This window comes from Pinus tabuliformis, chromosome 1_2 (genome assembly GCF_031772625.1).
Source record: "Pinus tabuliformis cultivar Carrire ecotype Pingquan chromosome 1_2, CPIR1, whole genome shotgun sequence".
Taxonomy (NCBI): Eukaryota; Viridiplantae; Streptophyta; class Pinopsida; order Pinales; family Pinaceae; genus Pinus; species Pinus tabuliformis.
The window spans coordinates 593,872,702-593,885,270 of NC_142298.1; the positions used below are offsets into that span (position 1 = coordinate 593,872,702).

Consider the following 12,569-nt stretch of genomic DNA (forward strand, 5'->3'; position numbering starts at 1 on the left):
ACAGATATAGCAATTGCTTCTAACCATTTATTTGGCCTGAAATTCAGGGCTAACCATACAACGAACTCTCAAAAGCAAGCACTCAAAAGATTATATTCCAACCTAGCATTTCCCCTCTTTCTATTTCTAGTAGCCCACAATAGTAGATGACCATGAGACCACACTTCTGTCGTGATTGTAGAGGGTAGAGATCCCTTAAAGCCTTCCTTTGTGACTATAATCTGATAATGAGAAAACATTTGGAGCCTGTACATCACATAACATCAGTGGAAGAGAAGAATGGCATGAAAGGTGTTCTCTGCATTAAAAAGAGAGAGATACATACACAGTTGTTCCCTTTTTTACTTGTACTAACATTCTGCATAGATTACAATCTCCAGATTATAGTCATACCAAAAAGAGAAGATTCTAATGAGTTGCAATGCAACTAGTTACAATGTGTATTTGAATACAGTAGCTTGTAAGTTGAACCTCAAACTCTGACCTCTCTTCAGTGAACTACAGAATAGATTAATATTTGTACAAAAATTGCATAAACAAATCCTGTTTTACAGAAGGATTGTACAATAAAAACGGAAATCAAAATCTGCATAGCTGCTGCAAGGTTGGCTGAGAGTGATTTAAATCAAAAATCAAGAAATTAAGATGTCGTCCCAGACCTGAAAAAATAATTGTTGTCAACTGCAATTCTAGAAGTTCAAGTTTCCACAGCTATCATAGTTTGCAAATAGAACAACTAAATTTTGATCTCGACTTCAAACCAAAAACTGCACTCATCATGCTTTAACTCCTCCAAAGAAAAAGTCAATTTGCTCATATGACATTTTGACTCACTTCTAAATAAAACTATTTCTTTTACTTTGGGAATTAGAGAAAAATAAATACACGATATTTCTGTAGTGACAAAACTATCATCTTTATCCAAACAAGAAAATTGCATTAGGAAGAGAATATGCTAAAGAATGAATATAAAAAACTCAACTTACTCAGATTTATTTTCTTTTTCTGGAGTTTTTGCATCTTCCTCTGCTCCCGTGTCTAATTTGGATATGCTACCAAAAGATTCTTTCACACCTGTCATAGCATTTCCAAAGAAATCTTTCACTTTTTCGACCACTGGTTTTAGTTCTTCCTGAGGTGGAATCTGATATTTACAGACAAGCATTGTGTTATATTCACAACCATTTTAATAAAACCCAGTTGGAACAGCATGGACATTTTATTAATGTTTGAAAGACCAAGCAAGCAATTAAGTGCAATATCTGGCTCAGATCTCATACACGAGTGAGGAAACTGAGAAATTTTATATCTGATGAAATGTTAGCCACAATTTTGGGCCAAGTGCAACTGAAATAATAGCACAGAACATCAACTGTTTGACCAAGCACAATAAAAGATTGATATATCCATGAGAATCATAAAATGATGGAACAAAGCAAACAATGAACTTGAATTATAAACTGAGATCACTATAAGTGGGGTTGGGCCAAAGTTATACAAAGTTTGAGCTAGAGTTTGAACCAGCCAGTATCAGTCGAATCAAGCACTACAAAGATCCACCGAGAAAAGACATAGTTGTAACAAATATAAAAAGAGGTTGTAACTTGTATGAGGCATCCAACATGATCATTGGAGGAAACAAACCAATCAGTAATAAAGTAACGTACATTTTACAATAAAATGACATGTTGTCAATCATATACTGAGTTGACTTTTAGAAAGAAAGTGAATCGACTTATGTATTAGAAATATACTTTCATAATTAGTTGGATGTTGTGAACAGTTGTAACCACTTCTAGACAAAAAATACGGGTAAATTGTATAAGAAATTCTTCACAATTCATTTTCTTGGGAGTTGAGAATTATTTTTTCAAAGAGTTGCGAGAGGCTTCAGTGTATTGTTTATCATATAATAAACAAATAGATTGTAAGGCCAACTATGAATCGTATAATGTACATGTGGAATATGCACAGAATGGATGGGCACGGTATAATCTTTGTTGAACAACCTACAAACTTAAATATAAGAACTTTTGATGATAATATATGCAGATAAGTTGCAGGAAACTCCCACACCCCGAATTCTCTCCCCCCACCCCCTTGAAATGAACAAAGTTCAATTGGTGTACAGGAGAAATATCCAACATAAAGGGGATAACAAACAGAATCCCTAAACAAAATATATAATATAGGAATAGGATATGATGAATGATATGACATAGAATGGCCTTCGAGACCGTATCTATACACATTGACGGGTTACAAAGTGAAAGAATATGTTGAAGGCTTGTGACCCTAAGAAAATATTATATTATTAATATTAGTAATAGTAATTTGTATTTGTATTTGCTATTTTATTTTATATATTTTAAGTTTATTACATTGACCATCTTTTCAAAGATGCTTTGTCTTCAAAGAATTTTACAGAAAATCTTTGTCTTTGTTCTGGTTTGTGATGCCTTCATGAATCTTTGTCCTTGAAGTTATGGTGGTTGACAATACGAGACAATTTAAGCAGAATTCTTGAAGTGTAAGAGGATCTAACTATCCTAATTCAATCCTTTGTAGAACATTGCACTTATAGGATTCTCAAGATGAACTTTTATTATTAGACTCTACAATGTTGTTGTCGATATTCTTTAGGATGTAGGTAAATTGTCTTTGTTCAGAGCAATGTTGGTGTACTAATTGGTTAAGGTATTGGCTCTTGTGATTAGGACGTCAATAAGGTATCCTTGTAATATGATCTTTACTTACCATATTTGTACTGTTTCTTGTTTCACTTTTGGTAATATGTCTTCTTGGCACACTTGTGTCACTGTATTGATCCCTAAAAGTTTATTGGTAGAGATTCTCGGATTTTCCATTGTCTGTACCACAACATTTGAAGATATCTTCACTTAAACTGGATTTGCATCTTTCTGAGTTATGATGTTGATTGAATTTGCATTGGTTCATTTCTCCATGACTTGGATTTTCATCTAAGAACTTCTCTAGTTCACTAGGATCGGTCATTGTTTCTCTACTAATCAATCCCTCCTTGTTGGTAAATGTTCTCACTCATCTTGTGGCGAACATTTATCATTTTTAAGCTTCTTGATTTTTGTAACCTAACTTTGATTCAGACCTTTTCAATGACAATTTTCGTCATCCTTTCCAAAGACAACCTTGTCATATTTTTTCTTTAGATCTTGATTTTCTTGTAATTTTTTACTGAATTGTTTCTAATTTTTAGTTCCCTAATTTGTGAACAACCCTTGAATATGATTTTTAGGAGATCATTTTCTCTGTCTCTCAGCTCTTCTCGAGTTTTATCCTGAGGTTTTGATTCTCCACTTGTAAGTTTTGATTACATTGGGTTGCGATGCATCATAGGAGCGATGCTTGATGCTTGATGCTTGAATTGCAAGTCAGAATTTGTTCACTTCAACTCCAAGGCTGCATGTTCCTCCTTGTTTTCTCCTAAATTCTTCTATTGAGTGATTCAATCCATTAGTGAGTTCTGTTTGAAGTCAACCAAATTCTTCCCATATTTCCCTACCATGATCAGTGTAAAAATTACTTCATTAGTATCTTTAATATTAAGTGGGTACACGATTTACTAAGATCCTACAATTAATATGCTTCAATGAATCCTCTTTATATATTGTTACAAGAAAATATAAAAGGGTATAATAAAGAGGATTCATTGAAGCATATTAATTGTAGGATCTTAGTACGTTGCATACCCACTTATATTTTCTTGTAACTATAGTTTCATATATATATATATATATAGTCTCTTCGTGGGACGATGGGGTGGTTGTTTCACTGGGATGTTATCCCTCCACCTGGTTTCAAATTCCATGGGGAAACACTATGACCTGTCATAGTAAGGCTAGAAAAAATTAAAACAGGCGTCCCATTGGAATCTGGGATCATGGCTCTAGTTTCTGGTGGTTTTCGAACATCTCGGTCCTCAGTTGAACCATGAGTTTTTGGTATATCTGGCTTGCGGGCTATTGGATACTCTTGGTGTTATAGTGGCAGCTACGAGGTTTCCTTGGGCCTTGCCCACATTACTCCAACGAGTTACCAATTCACCATGATATATATATATATATATCACCTTATAAAAAAAATCTCAAAGGAAAGTAATAATAATTTTTCTTTAACACTTCAACTTTTTTTACTTTTTTTTACTAAAATCACCATTAGCAGTATTTAAGAATAATAATTATAATGTTCCCTGGAATGTTAAGTACTATGAAGGTAATGAAACTTTTATTATAATTATTAGTAATCTTTCCTTTAACCTTCGAATCAACACGACTTTATAACCCTCACTTTTACTCTTTGGTTAGGCATTAACTTTATAACCCTCACTTTACTTCTTAAACTCTTTTTGGGCTTTTAGTGATTCTCTACGGTTGTGAATTGTGGGCCAGCAGTACATCCAACATAAAGTGGAAACAAATTGAGAAAATTCAGAAGCACTTGATTACAAACAAATTCAAAATTAAAAGTGCAGTTCCTTATGCTATCTTGTTAAGTGAAATGGGGGTTTCTCCCATTAAAGCAATTGCTATGATGCGAGACATAAGATATTTAAAAAAATTGAGCAAATGGAAGAGAGCAGATGGCCTAAGGTTGTCTTTAATGACATATTGTGCAAAAGAAAGAAGACTTGGATGCGACAAAATAACAAATGGTTTAGTAAATGGGGTATTTGCTTGAACATGTGTCCCACAAACAATAAAGAGATAAAAGCTTTTGTTATGGATAAGTTCCACAAGCGTACTTGGGATAAGGAGCTAGGGAGAAAGAAAAAGTATTATATTGAAGAGTTTAATCCCACTCATAATCATCAACAAAAAGCGTACATAGGGGCCAATATTTCTTAGAGAGACAAAATTCTTATTGCTCAGTTAAGGACTAATTCTCATCAACTTCGTTGTGAAACAGGGTGCTGGAAAAGGCCAAAAGAAGTGTGGGAAGAAAGAGTGTGTATTTTTTGCTCTTCTGGAAAAGTGGAAACAGAAAAGCATTTCATTTTAGAATGCAAGGCCTTCAAGACAGCAAGGAAAGTTATGCAGATATTCTGGCAGTTAGATTTTGGGATAATTTATTCAGTGAGAGGTTTGTCGAGAAGTTGGAAGCGTTTATTGTGAGGCTTCACAAGAAAAGGGTCCAATACAGGCATTAGATGGTGAAGCAATTTGTCCCATAGGCTATCTTTAGCCTTGTGGACGTCAAAATAATTTCTTTCTTCTTTCTTTCTTTCTTTCTTTCTTGAGCATTACTTTTTTTTCCCATGCCATAAATATTTCATCTGCCTTACCGACAACAGTAAATACAATGCATTGTTATGAATTTGACCACAATTCAGCTACGCGATCAACTTCTAATGAATCAATCCCAGATTTGATTAGTCATTGACACACTAGATCACGACTTTTGATAATTGGTGCATCCCTACATGGGTAAATATGGTGGTGGCTAATAACTCGAGTTTCTCACGGATTCCAAAGAGGGATGTAGGGCTCTCATAAACAGTGTGACGATTAACGACAAAGGAATTATATTTTCATATTTTGGCCATCCATTACAACAACTCTCAATAACCCATGATATTGTATAGCGGTGGTGGCAAGTGGTCCTAAACCTAGCTTCCTTGAGTTTATTTTCAGACGGTAGCCATATTTTCTTTTTTTTCCATTAGGGAAATTTGAGGTCTAAAATGACACGCCTAAGGAAAATTTTAAAATAAGAGTTGTGAATTTTTAAAGGAGAATATATATAAATAAATTAAAAAAAAAAAATTCACATTTTCTACTTGAAAAGAAACACATTTTTCTGTTTTTCTAGTCCATCTCACTGTGGATCTATTAAAAGTATGCAAAATGAATGCTCATTGGAGGCGGAATTCGATTTTGCATCCAATGAGTACTTACACTTGAAATTGAGTAAACATGTAAAGAGATAAGTCAATAATAGATTAAAAATAGTAGTTTTCTTCCTTTCCCTCCCAAACTATGTACCCTTATGGTTGACACCATCATCATGAATCATATGGGTTCTTTTAAAGTTGATTTTTCTAGTCTATTTGTTGTTTTGAAGTCCATTTGTTACCTCAAAGTTCCTCTAATACTTAGCCAGTTGTCAAGTTATAGTCCAAGACCAAGATTAGAGAAAGTTTGAAAAAGGTGGGGTAGACAAACGCTAGATCAAACGAAATCTAAAAAGAACATGACCAAAGGTCGATATCAAAATGTGCTCTAATACCAATGAAATGAACAATGTTTATTCACTCTAGAAATATCCAACGTAAAAAGAATAATAGATAGAAATCTATATAGGACAAAATATATTAAATATTGAATAAGATATGGTGAATGAAGTTATATACCTTTGTGACAGTATATATACACAATGATGAGTCACAAGGAGAAAGAATATGTTGAAAGGTTATGACCCCTAGAAAATATATTATTATTAGTAGTAGTATTCGCATTTGATATTTTATTTATTTTATGTTAAATACTCACCCCACCCTCAAAGAACACTTTGGAAATTGAAATGCCTCAAAAACTTCAGGAATGCTTCCTAGTCATTTCCTTGTCATGTCCTACTTTAGAAATATCTTTAAGTCATTTCTTGGCTATCTATGGCCTAGAGGGGGCATAATTAGCCTCTTAACACTTGACTGGGGCCTGTGAGACCTGTATGGCCCCTACAAATTTAAAACACACACAAACACATTACCTGTAGAAAGAAAGAAAACAATTTTTTTATCGAAGAAGAAATAAAAAAGCTCGACAAATTATGTATTTCCTACATTTTTTGCATCTTTCTTTCATTTTGTACATTGCAAATACTACAACCTACATAACTAACACCGTGGTCAACATATAAGGGCAACCAACTACATATTTCGGCAAAAATTAATCCCAAGTGTAGCAACATCAATTAAGGTGGATGGTTTGGACTAGAAAGATTTTATGGGTATGTCTAGTAGATTTAAACCATAAGTAAAAGGAAACTCCTAATGATTATAACTTAAAGTTTATTATCTTCAATTTTTGAGAGCTAAGTGAATTTTGTATAGCTCATTTTAAATGTTGGCATAAATAGCCTAATCTATAATGCTAATTGGACATTGCATAATGTAATACTATACAGTATTTAATATGTAGATGGGATTTTTAGTAATTTGTTGACTTCATTTATTGTTTCAGATTTTTCTTATAATTTGCTATTAAAAAATATTATTTTTTACTTTTTTATATTTTTCAAATGTGGTATTTTCTCATTTCCGAAGATTTTAGGTGGTCATGTTTCTATGACATCTCTATTTCAAAAACCATATTGTCAAGCCAGGAGTAACTTTAAATCAACTTGTGTTTTTACTTTTTTATATTTTTCAAATGTGGTATTTTCTCATTTCCGAAGATTTTAGGTGGCCATGTTTCTATGACATCTCTATCTCAAAAACCATATTGTCAAGCCAGGAGTAACTTCAAATCAAATTGTGTTTTTCATTAAGAGAGAATATGAATATATACAAGGAGAGGGAGGCAATTGGGTTTTATCTCCCAATATCTCTTCATCTTCTAGCTTCTTTTATTTTTCTATTTACAATATTTACATAGCTTTTCCTAATCACAAAGTTTAGGTGTCAACATTTCCCCCCTTAATCTGAAGGGATGTTGGTGAGTCCAAGCATCATTCTGAATCTTTCAAACTTTTCCCTCCCAAGCGCTTTGGTGAAGATGTCTACAATCTGCGCATTTGTGGAACAATGTCATAGGTGGATTGCCTTGGCCTCAACATGATGTCGAATCAGATGGTATTTTGTATTGATGTGCTTCGTTCGATCATGGAATTTTGAGTTCTTGGCCAACTTTATTGCAAAAGTGTTATCAATCAAAAGAGGAGTTGAATGCACTTGTTTCTCCCTAAAATGTTCTAGAATTTTCCTGAGCCACAAAATTTCTTTTGTTGCTTCAACTACTGCCACATATTCTGCCTCAATTGTGGAATACGCTGGAACTGATTGTTTGTGTGACCTCCAGGAGACAGCTTCTGATCCAAGACTCATAACATAACCTGAAGTAGATACTCCAGTTTCTTTATCTCCATCGAAATCTGAATTAGAGTATCCAATCAAGCTAAAGTCACCCACCTCTGTAGACTTGAGTCCAAAGTCTAGACTGCCCTTCAAGTACTTTAGAACTCTTTTTGTAGCAGACCAATGACCCTCACAAGGCTTTTGCATAAACCTGGAGAGGATTCCAACAGCAAATGAAATGTCTAGTTTGGTAGTAGTCAGGTAGTTGAGACTTCCTATGAGTTGTATGTACTTTGTTGCATCCTCAAACTCTTTTCCTTCAGTGGATGTGAGCTTTAAATTATGTTCCATTGGAGTAGTCAACGGATTGCACTCAGTTGTACAAAACTTGTTCAACAGATCTCCAATGTACTTCTTCTGAGAGAGAAATATAAACTTTGGATGTTGGGTTACTTCAATACCAAGATACTAGTGAACATAGCCAAAATTTGTCATTTCAAAACCTTTCCTCAGTTCTTTCTTTATGGATGCAATGTAGTTCTCATTATTCCCTATCATCAAAAGATCATCTACATACACCACAAGATATATTATTGTTTTGACAACTTTCTTGACAAACAAAGTTGCATCTTAAAGATCATAATGTTTGACATTGAGTTCAGAAGATGCTCAGTTAATTTCTCATACTGGGCTCATGGTGTTTGCTTGAGGCCATATAAGGATTTTACAAGCTTGCATACTTTGTGTTCTTGAACCTTCACAACAAATCCTTCTGGTTGGGACATAAAAACATTCTCTTTCAATCTCCATTCAAGAAATTGGTTTTTACATCCATTTGATGGACTTTCCAACCGTTCTGAGTCGCCAAGGCAAAGAGTGTCCAGATGGTAGCCCATTTTGCTATGGGGGCAAAAGTCTCCTCATAATCGATCCCTTCCTTCTATGCAAAACCTTTTGCCACAGGCTTGGCTTTGTGCTTGTCAAGTGAGCCATCTGCTTTATACTTGTTCTGGAAGACCCACTTGCATCCTATTGGTTTGGTTCACAATGGAGGATCAACCAGCTTCCTAGTGCCATTCTTTATCAAAGTATCATAATCTTTATGCATCGCTTCTTTCCATTCATCATGAGAAGTGGCTTCTTTGAAGGAAGTTGGTTCGAAATTTGTAGACAAATCCAATTCACAATCATATGAAACATCCATATCAACAAGTGAATCAGAATCGTCTACATCACCTCCATTTTGTCTAAAAGAGCTTCTTATTCTTGTCTTTACAACCTCATCAGGACGAACACTTTCAAGTGTCTTTGTCATCCAATTTGGAGGACATTTCTAAGATGGCCCACGCTGCTCATTTGACTGAGATGGGGCTGAATCAAGATTTAGCCTCCCAATTTTGTCAATGACATCACTCAGAGTGTCATCAGTGGATGGAGCTTCATGCAGGGGAGAGAGTGCTTCAAAAGGAGATTCCATAGATTGATCCAGTAAAGGGATCCCCCCTTCAAGATGTGGAATCTCATTATCAAACCCTTGAAAATACTTTGCATGTTTGAATCTATCCAAGCGATCAAGTTGTCGCTCAACAACATTGTTAGTGTCAGAATACTCAAGAAAGATCACATCTCTAGATATTATAAACTTCTTATTAACTTCATCATAGAGACGGTATGCTTTGGAGGTATCTAAGTACCCCAAGAAGATACATTTTCGACTCCTTGCACCGAGTTTGTTTCTTTGTTCCTTAGGTATCAAGGCATAACAGGTGGAACCAAAAACCCTAAGATGCCTCACCGAAGGAATGTGGCCATACCACATTTCATAGGGAGTCTTGTTTTTATAGCATGAGATGGACACCTATTCTTTATATACATAGCACATAGAACTGCATCAGCCCAAAACATCAGCTTAACATTCTTGAAAAACATCATTGAACGTACCATATTTAAGATTGTCATGTTCATTCTTTCAGCTACTCTATTCTGTTGGGGATTATAAGGCACAGTTGTTTGATGTTTGATCCCATGCTGGCGAAGATAGTTTTCAAATTCATTTGAAGTATATTATTTTCCATTATCAATACAAATAGAGCCAATATGAGATTGTGCATCATTTTAAATCCATGCATGAAAGTTTTTGAATGTTTCAAAAGCTTCAGATTTGTTCTTCAATAAATAAACCCAACACATTCTGGTGTAGTCATCAATAAATGTCATCATATATTTATTACCATTTGCAGAAGGAACAGGCATTGGGCCACATAAATCAGAATGAATGAGTTCAAGTTTTCTATGTGCTCTAGAACAATGTTGTGAACATCGGCATCGGGATAAAATCGGCAAGGGTTTGGAAAACGAAAAAATAGTAAAAACCGGGAAAATAGCGGTAAAAATTGGCGAACATTGGCTAGGCCAAAACATCGTGATTTCGAGATAAAATCAGGATGTTATTGAGATGTTTGCAACACTGCTCTAGAATGAGAATCATGAAAATACTATTTGTTGTGCTTTCCTATGATATAAGCATCAAATTGCTTAAGTTTCCTAGGAATAGTTGGCAAACCAGTAACACCATTTTTCTTCAACAAATGAAGGTTGTCATAGTTCAACTGTCCAAACATAGCATGCCATAAAAGACTTGATGGAAGCAGTTTTCCACGGGGACGCATCCCCCAGGGTGGGGGGACGCATCCCCCAGGGTGGGGGACGCGCTTCCTCGCTCCCCCACACTCCCAGGACGAGGAAACTCCTGGGGAAATGTTTCCCCACGTCCCCTTTTTTGGGGAAACTCTGAGGGGACTTTTTTCTGGTGATGAAAAGCGTCCCCCCAAATTTTTTTGCTAATAACAATTAAAAACATAAAAAATTACAAATTTTAATATAATTAAAAAAAAATGAAATAAAAACTAAAGGATAAATTAAAACTTTAAAACATAATCATTCACATTTCTCATTCGTTTCTCATTAACCCTACGATTTTACCTTGTTGCCTGACATTTTCCTTCTACTGTCGCTCGACATTTTACCTTGCCGCCCGAGATTTTCTTGTTGTCGCACTTGACATTTTCCATCTACAATTTGTTGTGATTCAGATTTACCATTGACTAGGGGCCTGAGACATTTGGAGCTGCAATTTTCATTTTGTGACTTGGAGCTGTCGGATTGGAGCTACGATTTTCATTTGTGACTTGGAGCCACCAAATTGGAGCTACGATTTATTATTTGATACTTCTTGAGAAATTTACTAGTATTTCACTTCTTTCTATGTTTACTTTTAGTTTAGTATTCTATGGCTATTTTAGACTTCAACATAATGTCATTGTCATATGATGAATTTACTTTCAATGTGCATTGTGTAATTTCAATTGTCAAATGATTAATTTAATTTAGATGTACCTTGCATAATATTAATGCCCATTGCCAAATGATGAATTTAGATGGAACATTGCATATGCCAAATGATGGATTCAATTTAGTAATTTACTTTTAGATTTACAATTTTACATTGATGATTGCAGAAATGTCAAATGATAATTATGATTCATAATAGTCTAATACGAAATGATGATCATATTTAGATGTACATTTCATAATTATTAAGATTTACTATTTACTAACTTAGTTATTGACATATTGTTGGGATTTTATTTTTTATTTTTATATATTAAATTTTTAATAATTTTATAAATTTTACAACTCTGATGTCCCCCCATTTCCCCAAATTTCCCTAAATTTTGGGGTTGCTTATATTTGTCCCCCCTTGTGCGTATCCCCGCTCCCGCGTTTCCACGAGCAGAGGTTCCTTGCAGTTTCAGTAGTCTTTCTTCTTCTATCCCATTCATGACAAGTGAGTGATCTGATGCTTTTTTGACCTCAAACTTGCCATCAAATATATGAATGGAGTGCCCTTGCTAGCAGATATGGACCAAATATAGCAAGTTTCTCCTCAATTTCGGGAGGTATAGAACATCATGTAGAAGAAAGTATGGCAGACCAGGCAGTTTGAGCCTGATGCTGCCAAGCCCTAATGGCTAGAATTTTGACTTGTCTGCAAAGTATATTGCTCCATCAACATTATCAGTGAATTCTTCAAAGAAATCTCTTCTAAAATTCATGTGGCAAGTTGCTCCTGAATCAAGCAACCACACATCTTTCCATGAAGCAAGTGAAGCATTGAATAAGTCTTCAGTTACTCCAATGTTGCAATGTGCCACAACATAATGAGCGGACTCGGGTGCTTTTCCCTTCCCTTACCAGGTGTTTTACCCTTTTCTTCATTTCTTTCCTGCTCGATTTTGTCCCAAGGCAGCTTACATGTGGAAGCATCATGTCCATTTTTGTTACACCGTATTGTTAGTTTTTGTAGCATCAGAGGTATTCTAGTCTCCAAACCTTGTGGAGAGGCTTAAACACATGAGATCTCCAAAATCCAGAAATTGTTTCTGGAAATTCCACCTAGAGATGGTTCAATTAGATTATTAGCCAATTTTTGGTTAATTAATCAGTATTAATTGAAATA

General features: G+C 34.9%; 1 protein-coding gene across 1 annotated transcript in view; it reads right to left on the reverse strand.

Moving 5' to 3' along the window:
- Nucleotides 1-280: 280 nt before the first annotated feature.
- The window catches only part of LOC149207045 (protein HHL1, chloroplastic-like), a 122,939-nt gene continuing 110,650 nt past the window's right edge, over nucleotides 281-12,569 (reverse strand). The window contains exons 5-6 of the mRNA XM_089395656.1: nucleotides 987-1,144; nucleotides 281-659 (exon numbers count right to left, since the gene is read on the reverse strand). Of these exons, the coding sequence (XP_089251782.1) occupies nucleotides 641-659; nucleotides 987-1,144 (177 nt within the window). The 3' untranslated portion in view covers nucleotides 281-640. The remainder of the gene's footprint in view (nucleotides 660-986; nucleotides 1,145-12,569) is intronic.